Source organism: Melanotaenia boesemani, chromosome 4, assembly GCF_017639745.1.
Source record: "Melanotaenia boesemani isolate fMelBoe1 chromosome 4, fMelBoe1.pri, whole genome shotgun sequence".
NCBI classification, from domain to species: Eukaryota; Metazoa; Chordata; class Actinopteri; order Atheriniformes; family Melanotaeniidae; genus Melanotaenia; species Melanotaenia boesemani.
This window is the reverse complement of record NC_055685.1, coordinates 18,915,176-18,934,610: the sequence shown is the minus strand read 5'-3', so window position 1 is coordinate 18,934,610 and position 19,435 is coordinate 18,915,176. Positions and strand designations below refer to the sequence as shown.

The following is a 19,435-nucleotide window of genomic DNA, read 5'->3' as shown; positions in this document are numbered from 1 at the left end:
GGAAAATTAATGAAACTTAACCATTTTTCTAGATTACAAATTGGGCTGGTGACCAGTGTATTAGTTACAGACTAATAAAAGCAAAAATTAAAGGCACCTACAGCTTTGCTATTGATATTCCTTGTAGACACTTTGTCATTGGAGGACATTAGTTTTCTCTGACAGACTACGGCTGCAGGGGCTCCTTTTCGAAGCCTCTAAGAAGCACTCTGAGGTAAAGGATTGATCTCTGTCTGAAGGGAAACATCATCTAATATTCATTTGAAATTGCACAAAGGTTGCCAGCTTAATTTCTAGTTCAGCTGTTGTGCTGCAAAGAGTGGCCATTTTAAATGAATTCATAGTAAAATTTAGGACAGCCTTCTTACTCTCTTTGATCTCACAGTCAAGTTCATTTTTATCTCTTTCATGTAAAACCTGTAGTCAGACAAGGTCACTGGATGTTATCCAGTTATTTGCGTGATTTAAAAAATTGTTTCTTTTTCAAATTTCATAGCCCATCGGTGCACTAAACCCCAAGAGGGCAGCATTCTTCTCAGAACGATACGACTCCTGGGAGGATGATCAGGTGCCCAAGTTCCACTATGGCACACACTACTCCACATCCAGCTTTACCTTGATGTGGCTACTACGTATCGTAAGTGCAGAGTATTTTAAAAAGTTTTTAATTAATGTCAATTCTAAAAGCCTGATGCATTCCCAGTTTCTCAGATGCTAATATGCATCCAAATAATTGTACATGCATAGTCATAGTTTCCTCTTTATTTTAAGTATGCTACAGTTTAATTGATATTCATTATTTTCTCCGGAGTTCTGTATTTTTATCAATCTGTTCTAAATCAGAGATTGTGTTGAAAGAAACTAATTTATTCATATGAAATTAAAAGTGTAGGCTCTTAATGATTCTCATCTGTTGTCAAATCTAAACCATTGTTTCGTATGGTGCTGCTTGAAAATGATTCAACCACTAAAATGGTGAAGTTAAATTTCTGATCCTCATCTCAAGCACATTCTACATTCACCTTTTTTTTTTTCTTTTAAGAAAATCTTGCACAGAGATGAGCTTTCATTTGTTTTTGAAAAGCTTCTGCTGTGCACATTTTTCACTAAAGTGCTCTCTTTTGGTACCTTTGTTAAATGTGTGCCATCAATCTTTCCATACTGCACTCAGGGGAGAAGGAGGTTACTAAGTTTCTCCAACATGCAGTTTTCAGCTGTTATTGTCCCAGTAGCTCACTATCTCAGCGACTCCCAGTAGGGTTACCCCATTGATCCTTGCACATCATTAGCCAGCTTATTCTAAAGCCATTTTACCAGGAACAATCACTTGTGACTCTCATTTAAAGATCAAACAAAACAATTCAGATTTAATTGTAAATTTTGTGCTTATGTATATTTTCTGATATGTTACATTATACTATTATACTGTCTATATACTATACCTATTTTGAAGTTTTACTACATAATGAGAGGCTATGTAACTATTGTCATACACTTTAAAAGAAATGGGGATTACATCATCCTGGGTTGAACAAACTCAGCAATCCACTGTATCTGTTTATAGCTGTGGTGCAGCATGTTATGCTCATGTCATTTGGGGGCTTTTGTGTAAATGACAGCTTATGATCTTTCTTAACAAGGTTATACATGATTAGAAATTAGAAAATGATTAGAAAATGATAAGAACTGCATTGGCTTTAGCAGCTCTCACTTATTATTTTACTTTTCTTTAAATTGTGCAAGAAGACTCAATTCTGGATCTGATCTGTTACATGCAAGTTGTCAAAATTGGGCTTTGATAGTTGTAATAATGTTCTACTCAGTTCAGATTGATATAATTATTTTAAACATTTTTGCAGGAGCCCTTCACCACATTCTTCCTCAACTTCCAAGGGGGGAAATTTGACCATGCCGACCGCACCTTCTCCTCTGTATCCAGAGCCTGGAGGAACTGTCAGAGAGACACATCTGATGTTAAGGTATTGTCCACATGTAACCATGCTCACAAGTGATTTGAAAACATTCCTCAAAAAGTTCCTGGAAGAGATAAACTACTGAGAACTGCATGAGAATAAATCCCTATCCACCATCCTAACATTGAAGAAAAGGTTTATAAAGAGAAATTTCAGTCACTACCAATCATTGTCCCTGTGCAATGAAAGCTTCCTGGTCTTCTGATCAAAGCGTTGGACTAATCCTCATCTGTCTCAACCGTCTGTCTCAGATTCAGCCAGCTATAACATGGACTTGAAATCCCTGCCACTGGGCCCCCAAACTGTGCTGATCTTTTGGATCTGCCCTTCAACAGCACAGGTCATTCTCATACTGAGCGCCTTCGAACCCCCAGTGCACACTTTAACTGCTCTCCTAAAACATTTACAGCTACAGTCAGACATACGCTGTCAAAGCTGGGTTTTGCTTGCTCTCCTGGCACTGGGTCACTGGATGGAGGAACAGCAGTGGTGTTGGGGGCTTTGACGCTTGATTGCGTTTACCCCTCCCTCCTCACGTTCCTCCGATAAAACATATGGATTGTGTTACTGTGTAGCTGGCCAATGCTTGATTGCAAAAGCCCAACAACAGCTCTCATTTGCTCCCTCAGTCTAGACCTGTCAATGTGGATCAAACTGTGAGAGCTCAACTTCAGATCAAAACAAAGGAAAAATCTGGACCACATCAGTTTGTTTCCTTGTTCAGTTTGAATTTTTAGCATTTTTAAATGAAAGTCCATTGACTTTATCTACTTGGATGCACACATTCATGCTCTAAGCAACAGAGGAATTAGGGATGAGATGTATCAATTTGGTATGCTAAGTACACCATTTAGCTTTAGCGTTGGGGCCATTGATGGCAAACCTCTGTCCCTGCCAGAGGGCAAAAAGCCTCTGTGTTTTCTTATGCCATTGGTAAAGAAGGGGTGATAATAGGTTACAACACCCAGATTCAATGTGTCTCTAGTCTGGGTGACGCTACAGTGACCTCTCATCCCCAATCCCCTGACCTCTAGCCTCGGCCCAAAGGCATCAGAGGGGTTAGAGGCTGCAACAGTGGAAATGTAGCAGGAGAGCCCAGGGGCCAGAGCCCCTTCCAGTGACCCATGACAGGACAGGATTGGGGATCACAGGGGCTGGCCTTTGACCAGGCTGGAGCAAAGGGGCCACTGCACATAATGGCCCATACTAGGCAGGCTGGAGTGTTGGAGAGTGAAGCCTACAAGGTTTTTTTTCTATGTGTGTGTATTTGCATGCATGCCTCAAGCTACCTCCTGCTCAAATTTACAGCAGGCTGCAGCCAGTGAACCTGGGTGAGCAGGAGGCCTCGTTAAGAGGTTGACCTTTAGATTCAGGTCAAGTTTTGTGGAGTGAAGAAATTTTAGAAGTGAGGAAGTGCTGTGTTGTTTTAAACCTGTGTGTTTGCTTGCTCATTTGATTGGACATTTTCACCCCATTAATGACAGAGGGAAATGCTGTGCAGCTCATTTCATTCGAGTCCTCTTATAGAGTGCATTTGTTTCCATGTTTAGAGAGCACATTGCATATGTCCTGTTTTCTTAAGTTCTGTTGTTAAGTACTTGTATTCCCTTGCAGCCTGTTATGGTATATGAGCTGTGTGTTGTTGGTAGTCTACTGATAGACTGTGAACATCTTTTCATGGAAGTCACCACTTGTGGTCACACAAATGAATTTCTAAAAACAAATACGGTCATTTGATCTTATAGTCTATATTATGATATGCAAGTGTTGGACTAATCATACCATTAGTATTAGACTTAGCGCTTTTGTTTATGTATAATTTCCTGGCATATTTTCTCCTCCAATTTAGTGTAAGGGAAAAGCAATCCTTTGTATTATTAAGTGAATACGGAGTTTAATGTCAACAATACAGCATGTGCTCTATTTTCCTTTTATTACATGCATGCAGCCAAGAACTAAAGCATCCTTGCACACTGATTGTCTTGTATGTTGAGACATTAAAAAACAAGACTCCAGTGAGCATGAGAGCTCAGAGGGCAGTGCTGATTTATCTGCATGTTTTGGAAGCGCAAACTCAATCCTAATGTTTACGCTCACTCTAACAAGTTCTGCTTTGTTAAGAATGACAAATGGCTAAATGTGTAATGTTACATGTCCTGTCATAAGTGCCTTTCTCCTCACCATCCTGCAGAATATTTTGTGCTGTTTGTGACAGCCAAATCAAATCACCATATTCATCAGATTTGACAAACATTTTTTTTCCAATTGTTTAGTAATCTTTTTTTCATAATATGAAGACATCCAAATAATGAAAAACTGCAGCTAATCACAGACGAAGCTTTTACTCGTTATAAAGTGAAAGATTGCAATAAACAGCCAAAGATGTAATTTCCATGAATAATTTAACCAAGAAAACAATGCTGTCTGACCAAAATAATGCATGAAAATGCATTTTGTTCAGACATAACAAAATTTGTTAATCAAATCAGATATTTTTGGCAGACTGTCTCACTGTTGTTTGCAGGTGATCAGATCAGATTTGTGTCATTGATTAGTCTGTGTATGTTGCTGTGGTAACATGAGCTTCAGTGATTATGTGGATATGTTGGTGACACAGCTTGATAAATTGTTTTGTTATAGTAGTTTTCTTCCAGTTTTCCCTTAAAGTACTGTTAGAAAGTTTCTTTTTTGCTTGCAGATTATTGTGTTATTCCTAGTGTTAACCTCTGTCCTAAAAACACAGCTGCATGAATTTTGTTCAGTATTTTGATGACCCTCTGTATTAAATTGTTATGGTTCTAAGTCACATAAAAGACACATTAAATATGATTTGAGCAGCCAGATGGTCTGGCCTGAAGCTGGCCCAAATGGAGTTGCATTTAAAACCACATATAAAAGTTTATTTGTAAATAACTTGTAAATTGTAGCTGTTGTTGTCCAGACTTGGAAAAATCACTCTGGATATGCCCAAAAGCAGGTTTGGATGAAAGTGTAAACCGGGCAAATAGAAATTCAGAAGATTTACAAATAGCCTGAAATATTAAGTAAGCTTCATTCAGCACAACCGCTTTAGCCTAAACTTATCATGTATGAAATGTGATTATATGTGCAGTACTTAAAAACTGTGTGCCTTTTGGTTTTATCCACACAGGAGCTAATTCCAGAGTTCTACTATCTGCCTGAGATGTTTGTCAACGCCAACAGTTACAACCTGGGAGTGATGGAAGATGGCACTGTGGTCTCTGATGTGGATCTTCCACCTTGGGCCAAAAACCCAGAGGAGTTTGTGCGCATTAATCGGCTGGTAAGAGACACAAAAAGTACACAGAACCACAAAGCACAGATAAAATTGTTGGCAGTTTCCGTATCCAGTATCAAAACACTTTATTTCTCACTATAACAATTATGAGCACCCTATAAAGTCACCCTGTGTTCCTCAGTTATAGATTTGAAAGTTTAAACTCTTAGAATGGCCTGGGTGGGACTCTACACCTTTTCCCCTTTCAGAGCCTCGTGATTTATAAATATGCTAACCTGGTTCCGCCCACATCTCCACTGCCAGCCAACAGCTGGTGAATGGGCATTAGCTACCAAAGCTCGACTTGGCTGTGTGTCCTGGCAGTTAGTGGCTAGTTACTACTCACTCGGCCAAACTACTCACCCCTGCTACTCCCACCTAGCAAGTAGTCTCAATTGGTTCCTCCACATATAGAATAAATGGGATTTCTGATCTCACCTTTCTAAGAATGTGGGGATGTTCTGCAGATTAAATCCATAATATTTTGGTAATTGCATCACACCTTATTTATGAATGTCAAGTATTGCTTTATTATGTTACTGTTTATGGTCATAATGTAATAATAATAATGTATGTACACACACTTGTGTCTCTTTCATATGTCACATAACTCTGACTGTTGTACTTCTTTTTTCTACACTTAGCTGGAAATGCTAATTCAAAGGGACAGTGTTATTTCCTAAGCGTCTCAGTTCTTCCTGTTACCCGAGCCTCCCACTCCTCCGCCATAACCCAACTCTCAGATTGCTTTGTTGGCGAAGTGATCCAACATTGACCTATCTGGTATCCCTATCCACTTCACCATTTCTCTGTGCTCTGTTCATACACATCTAGTGCATGTTGCAGTGTGTGATTGCAACAATGTCTCGGTGCAGAGAAATTATGCAATATGTTATTTGTGATTCCCCCCTTCTGTCCACTCAAGCCAAAGCAGAAACATTCAGAGTGAATATTTGTGTCCGATGTTGTCATATTCGTTGTCGTACTTTCCTTATAGAGTAAGTCTCCCCTGCCACACACACACACACATACAAGCTAGGCTGGAAAACTAAGGTAACTCTATGGATCAAATTGCCTTGTTCTGCTCTGGAAGGTCAGAAAGCCAGAGGTAGAGTTACAGGGTTTAATCATTTGTTCTTTTAATCCTTCCTCTATGAATTTGTTAATTGTGTGTTTTTACTGACACTCAAAGGATGACTTGGGCTTATAAGGTTTAATGGATTTAAATGTACAAAAAAAAATGCTTTCAGATCTAAATGTCCACATTTCCTTTTTTTTTATTACATTTTTGGTGGAACAGCATTTGTAGCTTTGAGTCTGATATGTGCCCAAAGTAGTAATGGGTGCTGATGAGGTTGGGTGTGCTCTGTGACCTGTGCAGTCTTGTGGTGGGGTATGTTAACCAGCCTGCTGATATGACCATGCCTCTATCATTAATCACACACTTTCCCTCTCTCTTGCTAGTTGTCAGCATGGTTTCCAGGCTAATGGGGCTGTATCAGGGGATGCTTGTGGTGGAAGCATGCTGTTTTAGGGACCAGAAATTTGTCTTATTTGTGCAAAAGAGAAGTAGAGTAGTTTAGTTATGAGGATGCATTTTTGAGAAACTGTCATGTAGTGCAGAAACAGTTTTTTTTTTAAACTAAATTAAATAAATTCCTTTTACTGAATTCACATTTTAAAGTTTTTCTGTTTCAATACCACAATAAATCCTGTGTTTGGATGGCTGGTCTACTCAAACAAATAAGCTGTTTTAAACTTAGAATAATTATTTTTTTAACTAAACTTTGCAAATGGGTCCTTTTTGTTTTCTGTTGTCCTTTTTATATATTCTCATTTTTAATAGTTTCATTGTCTCCATTTGCTTGTCAGTATATTTTTCCATGCTGAATAGTTTTTTGTGCCACACATTTCTACATACTTGGGCCTTATTTTTCTCTCCAATCATAATCCTCTCTGTATACAAAACACAATGCAGGTTAGAAATAGAATAACATATATAAACAAATATATTTTAGTTATAACACAATTATAGTGCCATGAATTGGAAGCAAAGAGAAAATAAAATGCATTATATTTGCAAATTTTTCAAAAGTTAAACAAAACAAAAAATGAATAAATATATATATATATATATATATATATATATATATATATATATATATATAAAACACAGATGAATGGCGTCATCCATTCAGTTATAGAGATAGAGGCTCTACTTCTTTAGATATCTCACAATTTACATTTTTTACAATCTTTACAAATGAAGTCTTCTCTATACATATCTGTACAACAAAACTATATTTTGGTGGAGTAATTTCACTTTAAAAACAGAATTTGGATAAAATGAATGCATAAGAGGAAAAAACACGTAGCCTAGAATATCTGCATGAATGTACTTTGTGCTCCTGTAAGCACAAAGTACCTTTTCATTACTGGTTCAAGTATGTTTACCTCGTCTACTTTAGCTCTCTCAATTTCCTCTGCTCCTCTCTGCCTAATTTACTGCAGAGGCAATTTGGTCTGATGCAAGTAGTCTGCTCTTGCAGTAGATACTTGCTACTAGCTGCTCACAGGCTGATAAAATTTCAGTCTCCAGCTTCTTTCTCTTTTGTGCAAATTGAAATATTGATCCAACCTGCAGCCGAGCCCATCCAGCAGGTATAGGTGCTCAGAAATATAACAAGCTCAAAAGAAAATGTGCTTTCATTATACACGGCTTGTGAGTATCAGCTTCACTATCGCACAAACACATTTGGCTCCTTCAGGCTTTATTAGGCCAACGTATCCAGGTTTTTTTTTCAGACTGACAATTAGAGGTCACAACTCACATTGTTTTCTATGAAAATTTGTCCTGTAGACACTTTGATCAGTTCACATACAGTAGCATGATTTGTATTAGAATATTTTACCATCCTAAGAGACCCAGTTATATTCTAGTACAGATAATACACAGACCAGGCCTGGGATGGGGTGTAGGGAGGGATGTGTGGGTGGACAGGTCTCTGGTCATGACAGATAGCTGACATTAGAGGGTGTCAGCTGGCAACTGTGGTGCTGTTGTGAGAGAGATGAGCATAGTGGAGAGGAGAGAGGAAGAGTGAAGGAGTTAATGGACTGTTTGGCTCTCTTAGCAATTCTGCTGCTAATGGCCTCACAACACAAGGAAAGACAGCAGGAGAGAACACGCAAACACACGCTAATGCACGCATGCTTACAAACACACACATGCCTGCTGTCTGCACTCTGGTTATGAGCCTTAGATGATTAACAGCTAATTAGAGCACAATCTGGAGAGGCCATTAAAAACCTCTCTCAGTTAAGGATTTCACTGCCGTGCAAACAGCAGCTTGTTTTTGTTGTTGTGAGGGAGACTTGTGTGGTTGGTAAAGAAAATCTAGAAGATATAAACATCACATCAAATTGTAGCCTGGTTTATACTACTCTGCTGGTGGAAATGCCACAGCTCATCACTGATGTTTAGCAAGAAATGTGCTATGTGGCAACAGATTGGCTCTAAGTGTTTGTCCGCACAGGTTACACAACACTGAGGCTTCACTTTATTTCTGATAGTTTGATATTCTGAGAAATACTTTAGACAGACTTTGTGGAGACAAAGCACCTCAGTGCTTCAAGATAAGCATGCACCACCACCACATTAAAGTGTCTACAGTATGCTTAAAGGCTTGCTTGTAAAGGCATACTCCCCTTTTTCTGGTTCATCACACAGCCACACACACATCCATGGAGAGACACTGGGGTCTTGAGGCAGCATGCCACAGAAATCAGGGACTGCTTGTTGTCTTTACTAGGAGGTCGTTGAAGAGGTTAAGAACTTGATCCCTCCTCCACCAGATAACTAAATTTTTCAGAGCACTGTCAACCCCTATGACAATTCGCTATATATAACTACATCTCATTTCGCAGGTCTGCTCACTAATAAAACTGCAGCCGGTGATTATACGCATGTAAATTTGTGTTATTTGTCCTGCACATCAGTTTTTTCTTGTGCTGTCATGTTTCTGGGCTTCAGCAGAGCTGCTTGTATACAACAGTCCAAACCACATTCTTGGGTAAAGTTTCATATATTAGACTGAGCCAAACACTGCAGCAATTTACTCAATGGAGGACCAGGCCCAGTTTCTATAACTATAGTGTGGATTCTTAACATATAAATATAATACAAGCAACATTTAGTGTCTCTTATTGTGGGTTAAATCTTTGTAATCTATCAAATAAAGTTTTTTTTTTCCTTTTTAAACATCTGTTATGAAGCAGCTGATGCAAATTAAATACTAGTTTTCAAACTTGTAATTTTACTCAACATGAAAGGTGGGTTGCAGTCACTATCTCACTTAATTGAACTCTATGGTGCTCATTTACTGGTCCATATTTCAAACTTTTGGTCCCTCTCAGTCATCTCTGCTCTTGTAGTGCTGTTGACAGACCTGGCAGCTGCATACATGGGAGAGACAGACAGACACACAGACACTTACACATGCTATACACCATTGAAAAGCTAATGACATTTTTTTATAATATATACCATTTTAGGCTACAATCATGTAGATTCAGCAAGCAATTATTTCTGACCAGTTGCCAGTGCAGTTTCTTCAAAACCATACTGTACTTCAGTAGCAGATGATACTTCAACAAACACAGTACTGTTACACCAGCAAGGATCCAGTAAAAGTAGTCCAGTAAAATAGTTGGTCTTTTATCCATAAAAACACATTTTAGGCAAAAAAAAGAATGAAGAATTTTAAGGGGTAAAGATATTAAAAGTAAGGCGAGTAAATGGCTGCGAAAGGGTTTGCTGCAATGTCAAAATACTGAAAATAGACCTTAAACCTGGAGTGTCTCCATATATTGGCATTCATTATGCTCATTTCCCACCAGTTTTTAAAATTATTATATCATCTCCAATTGGTCTTATTCTTCTGCCAAAGAAAGAAAGAAAAATGTTTTTCTCCATGTTTTGCTATTGTAATGTCTACAAGATTGTTATTATTATTATTATTATCTTGAATTTATGATGAACATGATGATCATATACAGTGCATATAATGTAAACATGATATTGTTATTGCCCCACCCAACACCATTAATCTTTTAATTGCATTAATTTTCAGTTTTGTTTTGGTTTTTTTTCCCCCAGCATCCAAGTACCAATATTTTATCTGAATGCAGCTTGCTTGCTAACTATTAGTAGTTGATTTTAGCTTTGTAAAGTAGTAGTTTGAGTAAATAAGTTCTTACAGAACTTACTTGTTTTTTTAGGAGAAACCTTAAACAGAAACTGTCCAGTTCTTTTTATCAGGGAGCCAAATATTTTTTTAGTCCCCATGGGTTGTTTTCATTTCTACTAAGGTCTAAGATACTGGGTAGATTAGCTAAATGAATTCTGCTGAAGTATGTTTCTCCTCCCTGACACTTTGGCAAGCAGTGTCAGAGCTGTTGGATTGGTCACACATGAGTCAAACCCGGAAGTGGAAAAAAATAAGAAGAAAAATGCGGCCCAAATGATGGGTTTGGCCCATTCATAGTTTAGCTGTATTAAGGAAAGAGTTTAAAAAGACTTTGTGTCTTTCCTTCAAGGTAGAAACAGTTCACTAGTGTTTGTAATTAAAATATTTTTAGATTATTTTTGCTCTGAACATTGTCAGTCTCTTTCAAAGTCTCATATTTGACCCTTACAGCTGTCATGCTAGTGATGACGTTACACTAATCTTGCCTACAGAGGTAGATTTACATGGCTGCTAACAGACGAGTGTCATATTAATTGGAGCCAAATCACCTTTACCCCCAAACTCCATATTCTAACACTTTAGAAGTCTTTCTCTGAAGTTTATCAGCTTTATATGCTGACAGCAGTCTACAATTTAAAAACTGGGTCATAATCAATTTTTCGTCATCTTTATAGACATTGTAAGAGGATGTTGTTTTTGCCATTTGATAACACTATAAATATTGCAACCAATGATGATTAATCTTTTGGAACAATTATTAATATACACATTTGTCCAGTGACTCTCTATATAAAATATGAGGGGCAGTGGAGTACAGACGACAAAAACATGTCCCACACTTTTTTTTCCCACAGGACATATAGCCACCATAAAAGCTCCCAAGCTTAGACCACCAGCTATACAAAGTCAAAGATCATGGCTGTTTACATTCACCTCTCATCCACACAGCACTCTCAGATTAGACAGCCACTGGGAGCAACATCAGGCTGTTCCCACCAGCCTCCTCTTCTTCTTCTCATAGTAACCCCAAAGGAACGCATGTGTGAGCTGAGGTAAACCGCTGCAAGTACTCATGCACTTGTGAATGACTGAGTAAGTGAAAACCTAACGTCGTCTAGCCTGTTGTGGTTTCATGTAACAAAAACATGGTTTACCATGTTAGCCTTGTGCTAATCTATTCCCCTGGTGTCTTCACTGAAAGCTTTGTTGTAGGATGGGAACTAGCACAGAGGGTAATAGGGGGTTATCTGGTTAATGTCAGACAGCGCTCACTGTAGGGGCATTGTCATGCATAAGGGCAGACATGTTTACTATGTGCTCTGTTTTATGAGCTGCCCCCCCCTTATTCTTCGCAACCTCCTCTATCCTGCTTGTCTCCCCTCCTTCTTCTTAAGCCTCCTTTTTTATGACGTAATGGAGGAGGCTAATGAGAGCCTGAGAAATGGGATGATCTACTGTTGCTGAAATGCTCGCTCACTAATGTTGTCCTTTTCAAGAGATAAGATAAATGTAGACATACTGAGACAACCTAAAAAATGACTAAAGGGGAAAATATAAAGACAATAGCAAAAAAAATACAAACATTTTCACCTATTTCTGAATGATTTTAAGGTGAGAAATAAGCATTATGGCTGCAGCAGCATCACTCATCTCACATTTGCCTTATGTCTAAATCAAAAACTTTGTTACTGGAACTGCAATAAAGGCTGACTTCCTAAACTCAGAATAAACTTAAGCTTTGAAGATTTAATACCAAGAAATACTCCCGAACTGTATTTTTTTTCACCCTAAATTTAATAATAAAACCCGATTTTTGATGGACAATTAGTTGAGAGAAATACATGAAAAGTATCAGCATTTACATAAATGTTTAAATACATATACATGAAAAAAAATCTTTATTTTTTTTCATTATTTCTTTATATTTCCACTATTTTACAGAACAATTTTTTGTCACACTTATTCCCTAATTTGTAGCATTTATTTAGAAAATATGCCATTCTGAATGCTTTAACTTTTTTCAGGCCTGTGCATCAGAGTAGCGTGTAACAAGTTGTTGGCTCACCTATGAATTTATTTTTAATTAATAGATGCTGTATTTGTACATTTAGACTTTGCATATTATGTCAAGATTTCTTTTGAATATTTGGGTTTCTGTGGAGCTGATGGATGTTATTTTAGTTCATTCTTCTTATGGACTCGGGCACATCCACACACATGCTAACAAGCTGTAGCTTTGCATAACCAAAAATCATGATAATCTTCTCTTTGATGGCTGACTGCACTGTTGTTGATCAACAGTTCACCAACCAACTATTCATCTGATACAATCGCTCTGTTTCTTCATTCAGAGCCAATGCCTTCCACACCGTTTACATCTTTAATATAACTGTTGTTCTTATGGCTTTAGTGATGCTAGCTTGTTAGTCTTCTAGCGTATAGTTGGATGGATTGATTGATCTTTCAGTGACTATAAGCCAATGTTGATCATAGGGTATTTCACTAGTGCATCAGACTGTTATTTGTCAACAGCTTAAAGTGGAACAACTGTAACCTTATTTTTTCTGATGTTGGGTTAGCTTAATTCACTTTTCTTATTTAGTTCTCAATCAGTAGTGTCTGCCCCATTGTTTGTGCTGTAAATTAGACCAAATCCACCATAGCATGTTTATTTAGTTCAAATCTCTGTTCATTTTGCTTCTTTTCACCCCTTAACATGATATTCTTGCTCTTCAAGTGGGTGAGAGATAGAAAGAAAGATGGGAGGAGAGAATTAAGGTTAAAGTTTCGGGTTCCACTTGCCAGCAAGTGGCTCCACTGAACCTTAGCCAGAACTCTCACAGTTGTGACCTTTCTAATTAGTAGAATAGGAAGGAGGGTGGAACTGAAGTAACATCTGGGACTGAGTTGGTGTGTGCAAATATGAGAATAAAGGAAATGGTTCGTTAGTTGCATGGCTGCTCTAAGGATCTTGTTCCTTACGTCACCCATTGCTTTTTTTTTTTTTTTTTCTTTCTTTCCTCCTCCATATTGGGCCCCTCTCTCTCTCTGCTGGCTGTGTACAGCCTTCCCCTGCCTACTTCAAAATGACAATCAGCTTCTCATCTACAGTGAGCTAAATAAGCCCTTTAATCAGACTGCTTGTCAACCTCAGGCCAAAGCAGCTCCAGAGGAGTTGATCCAAAGGATCAGATGACTTGTAGAAAGAGCAGCGGGAAAAGAGAGGAGCAGGATTAAAAGTGAGAGAATAAGTAGACGGGAAAATAAAAGGCGGCTGTTGAACTTGGAAGATGAAAAGAGAAACTAAACAAGAAAGATATTTAAGTTGTGTTAAAGTGGGAAAAAATAGTCTGGCTTTCATTAAAGATAATGATGTTTTGTGTGCTACACACACAACTGTTATTACTCATTGGTAATTATAGATGAAAAGGTAAAACATATAAACTTGAACTAAATTCAATCAGTGAAATAAAAGAGCACAAGGGCTTCAGCAAACTACTGTTTGGTTTTTTTTCTGCAGAACTAATTTCTATTCAGCTTTCGTATTTTAACTTAGCTCGTCTCCATTCACCCCTCCATTTGAGAGCCATCTGTGTTTTTGAAAAACACTGATTTGAACTACTGAACGGATTTTAATCGAACTACTGAAAATACACGTTTGTGTGTCACACATACTACAGTTTATCTGGCTGTTTGGATGCACTTGTTTGTCAAAATATATGCAGACCAGACAAGTGTTTGCCTCATTCATGTGTTATCAATTCTAAAACACGACACTGACAACTCTGCACACGACAACTGTGCATCAAGTTACACACACACGTACACTTGCATTACTCTTGGCATGCAAATGAGAAGATTGATTTGCTAAGTGGTGTTTCAGCATCCTTACAGACAACTTTCTATAAGTCTTTAAAAGGGTTTTTTAGGAGCACTGAGGGGAGGAGGAAAGTGTTCACTGTCACCTCGTTAAGATTGAAGTGAAATCCAGCTCAATCCAGATCATAAAGCTAACCACAAACCACAATGAGGTACATAAACTTCACTGACTGGTCCAGTGCAGAACTCCAGCCTGTTGAAGACACTTTCACTTTTAAGTAGAGAACGTGAATCACTGCAAAAAGTAAAAAGGGGTCAAATTATATATAAACAGCAAAAATAAATTTCCCACCTGCAAGGAGAAAACACATTCCAGTTGCTGATTCGAGATCAGACATTCTCTGTTCGCCTCTCAGGACTCAGTAATCCCAGTTTAATGTCCACCATCTGGTTAATTGCAATCACTCGATGTATCTGGCGACGTCTCAAATTGGGATAATATGTCTTTTAAACTATAACTCCCCATAAAGCAAAACATATTGACAGACACATGGTCAAGTTGTCATTCTTCTTGAGCACTTTTGGTTTTGCTTATAGGCTTAAAGTCCACACTCAAGCTACAGATGTCTCACAAAGGAAAGAATTAAAGTAATCTGAGACTTGGTCACAGACACACACACACACACACGACTTGTTCGTTATAATACACATTCACATCACAGCCTGTCAAATGGAAGCACAAGCAAAATAAACATGTTCTTCAGGAAGAGTGTATATAGTTATGTGTATTTAAATACATGTTTGCAGTGATGGGGGGAAATGATTTGGGTAAATGAATCATTCTTCTGCGGCAAAAATTCCCAATATTTGTTACCATTTAAATCAAATCACAGCATACAACAAAGGAGACCCAAGCCCCCCCGATGCTTCAAAGGTGTACTTTGTCAAATCTGTAACAATAGAAACGTGGGTTTCCAGTGACTTCTACCCCCTGTCAGCATTTACATAAAAGCATGCTAAATTATTCATTAATTATCAGAGAGTCCCCTGTGGGTGGGGAAGGCACACACACTGGCTGCTAATTGGCACATCAATAATCCAGCCCGGTTTTCCTAGAGTGGCCCCAGATCCCACCTCAGGAATCTGCTTTCTGCCCCAACCTTCTGCTCAGACACTTCCACACGAGGCACCACACGAGGAAACATTTCAACAACTGCTCACCTTACACTCTGTTAATGTGTAATTTGAACACGTCTAATTTCTGGACTTCACTCTTATTAATTATACATTAAAAAAACCTCCACTTACACACGTCTGCGCTTCTTGGTTTTATGAGAAAATTTAGATATCATTAATTTCATTACTATTTGATTGTGATGACATCACAGTGTTAAAGTTTATTTGCTCGCACACTAAACGCTGTTGGAAGATCAATGTCAAGTCAAAGAATGAAGTTGTTGATGGTCTACAATTTAATTACCACTTGTAATTAGCACAGTAATTTAAAAGATATTAAAATGTCAGCCACAGTATGATTTCACTTTTCTAGTCTTATTGGTTGTCGTGGAAGATTACCCTTACTAAAAAAAAAAAACTGAGCTTATATTTACGATTTTCAAATGTATTTTCATTTTCTGCAGTTTTATATTTTTGTTCCATTAAGATTTTGAGGCAAAGACACACAAAAAAGAACCAAATTTATTTATTTATGAAGTGCTTTCCATACCAGAAGCAACACAAAGTGCTTCATATAATAACAATACACCAGATATATATTTTTTAAGTTATTGGTTACAATGAAGATCAAATCAAGCTATTGTTGTAATACCAGAAATTAGCATAAAACCTAAGAGGATCTCTGTAAAATCAGTAAAGATTACATGAAGGGATGAACACATTCAAACAGTAATTGTATCTAAACATTATACACAAATATCTGTATGCTTGCTTTTAACTTTGTCTTAAATTTTTATGCTCACATTTTGTATTTATTTATTTATTTATTTACAAAAACAATTATGAACCTGAATATATCCACACTGCAGTAGTAACAGTTAAGTACAAAGTACTTCTTAGAATATATTACAGTGTCAGTAGTAATAATGAAGTGTGTTATACTCTGCAATGTTGGCTTTCAGTGATTTACTTTTTCTTTCTTTTTGACAACAGTAGAGTTTTATTACATGGATTTTTATGCTTGGTCAGACTTGGTAGCACAAGCAACTTTTGTTTAGTAGGATCTCAGTGTTGATTTTCCTCTTTGACTATTTGGTGACATTAAGAAAACTGCAGAAAATGGCCAGTTCAAATCTTATTTTATGGCGAATATTTACTTCAGTCTGAGTCTCTGTCATTCTGTATTTAAGATATCTGGTTTTAATTTAAGCTCTTGCCTTGTCCTCATCTTAATATCGTCTTATCTGCATCATTTGGTAACACTGCTATATTTAAAAATTTCAAATTGATCAACTTTGAAGTACCATTACTAAGACATCTCTTACTACTCATCAGGCAGAGGCTGATATACCTTGAATCACTGGGAGCCCTTTGTTAGACAGATGTTAACAAACTAAACAAATGCACAATCGTACTCTTCCAGTGCTCACCAATTCTGCTTTCAAGCTTCTCCAAATGATACATATGAGTGATTTACATAAGGATGGCCTCTGGAGAGGGAACTGCAATAACATGACTGCTCTTTGTTTCCCCATGCTGATTGACAGTTGATTGCAGTGCACATTAAATGCCCATCAGTCCCAGCTTTAGTTTTAGAAACAGGGGAGTAGGGCTCGTCAAAGGTCAATTCTAGCACATAATGAACTGATCTCCCTCTCTGTCACTCACACACATACAGACATACCTACACGCACGGCTGAACCTCACTGACCGCTTATGAAGAGAGTTTGAATAAAGAGGGTTTTTCCCTGGGTTATAATGTAACAATAATTAAAGGAAAGACTTGTGACACAAGCTAACATTATGCAACTATAGTGGATCAGACAGACATGGAGTCTAAGGTGCTCCATTTTATCAAACTACTAAAGGTCAGATCTGTTTTGTTTTAGCTTTAGCAACCAGACCACAAGTCTGTACAGAAAATGTAAAGTAGGGCATTATAAAAGCAAAAGAATGGATCGTTTCCTCTCCTCGTTGGTTGGCTGCTTGAAACAAAGCCATTTTAACACCTCAAGGAATAAACAAACATGATTATGATTTTAATCAGATGTTCAAAGGCAGCTTTTTTATTCTTAATTTGGAGCTTATTAGAACAGTTGACTGCAGTCTGACTCTGGATCACAAATGTATATAAAAGTGTAAGTTTTGTCACATTGAAATAAACGGTGGTACCTTGTAGTGGTACTGTATACCCTACCTGTCTTAGGTGGCAGACTTCTATATACTCTAAAGAAACTGGTTATGTACAGTTATAGAGTAATCTATATACTATTAGTGAGAAAGTTTCCAAATACTTTTAATATAACTCTTCCTTTACAATCCTAAATCAAGCAAAAAATGTACTGATCAATTTTTTTTTACTTGTAAACAATCTCTCACACATTGAACCTGACAAGCTTTGTGTTTGTCTCCTTTTTTTTTTCCACCTACTTTATAAACCAGTGTATGCTGCATTTTTTTCCATATCCACTAAATACATTCCTTGTTAAGTGTTTTACGGTTTTAGCTCATGTTTGCTTTGTAACGGCAAAAATTCACTGGTGCTGCAGTGAAAACATCATACCTGAGCTGCACACAGTCTCCTGTTTTTTCCCTGATGACTGAAAGTTGTAATTAAGCGAGGTGGGACAAATTAGATGCAAAATGACCTGTCAGAAAGTCACATTTAAGTGAGGGATGCACTGGTATCTGCAGTAAAAATTTAAATGATATAAATTGCCATTTAAGTGCAGCACAGGCTAATGTTTTGTCACAAATTAATGTGACACAAGGCAGCAATGACAATCAAGGCCTGCCTCATTCTAATTTGGTTGTGTTTAGAGGGCTTTTGTGAACCGACAGCTTTACACAAATTAACACAATTGCCTGTTTTTATGAGGAAACCATAAATGCTTTTTCCCTCCTTTGCCAACTAATGAGGAGAGAAAACGGCTTGGATCTCAGCGTTATGGCGGCACAGAGACGTTTGCAGAGGAGCAACACAGTGCTCTTATCGGCACATAAGCAGCAGAGAAAGGAACAAAGACAGACGCTAGAACGGCTCCCTAATGAGCTACTATAGTTTTGATGCTCCCTTATGATCAGATATGGATATACTATGCATTTCTCTCATTATAGAAATCATTGTCAAATTCTGTTGCAGGAACAATTAGCAGAATATTCTGTTTTCTCACAGGAATTTGTCGTTGAGGGGCATTAATGATAACTGCTGTTCATTAATGGGATGAGGAGCATGTTTGGGGAGGAGCATTTGGTCAGAGTATGGTGTTTAAATGGTGTGCATCTGTTGACATTTGCAAAGCTCATATCCTCTCTTCTCTTACAGGCTCTGGAGAGCGAGTTTGTGTCTTGCCAGCTTCACCAATGGATTGACTTGATTTTCGGCTACAAGCAGCAGGGACCTGAAGCTGCCAGAGCCCTCAACATATTCTATTATCTGACTTATGAAGGTGCAGTCAACCTCAGCTCCATCAACGACCCCATGCTCAGAGAGGTGAGACTGCTACATGATAGAATTTGCACCCATGCACGGGCATTTTAATACATCACTGAATGAACTCGCTTATGCAGAGCATGCTGAGTCAGGGGGATTTCCTATATTACCTTAAGTACACTTGAGCACCCTCAAATGGTTATTTGATCTGAGTAGATTATAAAAGCATCTGCCCATTCTCTGCATTTGTATTTCAGGGAGGTTTTTGATGCCATTAGCCATGTTAAATTGCTTGCAGAATGGCACAGGAGAGCTAAGCTCACAGCCTACTGGCAGGTATTGCTGAGCAAAGCCTTTCCCTTGTGTGATACCTTTTGAAAGCACTCCACCAAGTGTTCCATTTTAACGCCTTAAAGCCTCCTTCTTGGCTTTCATTCATTATTCATCTCCATCACTTTGAACTGCTGTACACACGAGCTACACAGCC

At 37.9% G+C, this 19,435-nt stretch overlaps 1 protein-coding gene across 6 annotated transcripts in view; it reads left to right on the top strand.

Moving 5' to 3' along the window:
• The window catches only part of lrba (LPS responsive beige-like anchor protein), a 177,400-nt gene that overhangs the window by 132,931 nt on the left and 25,034 nt on the right, over positions 1-19,435 (top strand). For all 6 annotated transcript variants that reach the window (XM_041983700.1, XM_041983701.1, XM_041983699.1 and 3 more), the window contains exons 44-47: positions 497-637; positions 1,860-1,979; positions 5,125-5,277; positions 18,841-19,008. In XM_041983700.1, the coding sequence (XP_041839634.1) occupies positions 497-637; positions 1,860-1,979; positions 5,125-5,277; positions 18,841-19,008 (582 nt within the window). The remainder of the gene's footprint in view (positions 1-496; positions 638-1,859; positions 1,980-5,124; positions 5,278-18,840; positions 19,009-19,435) is intronic.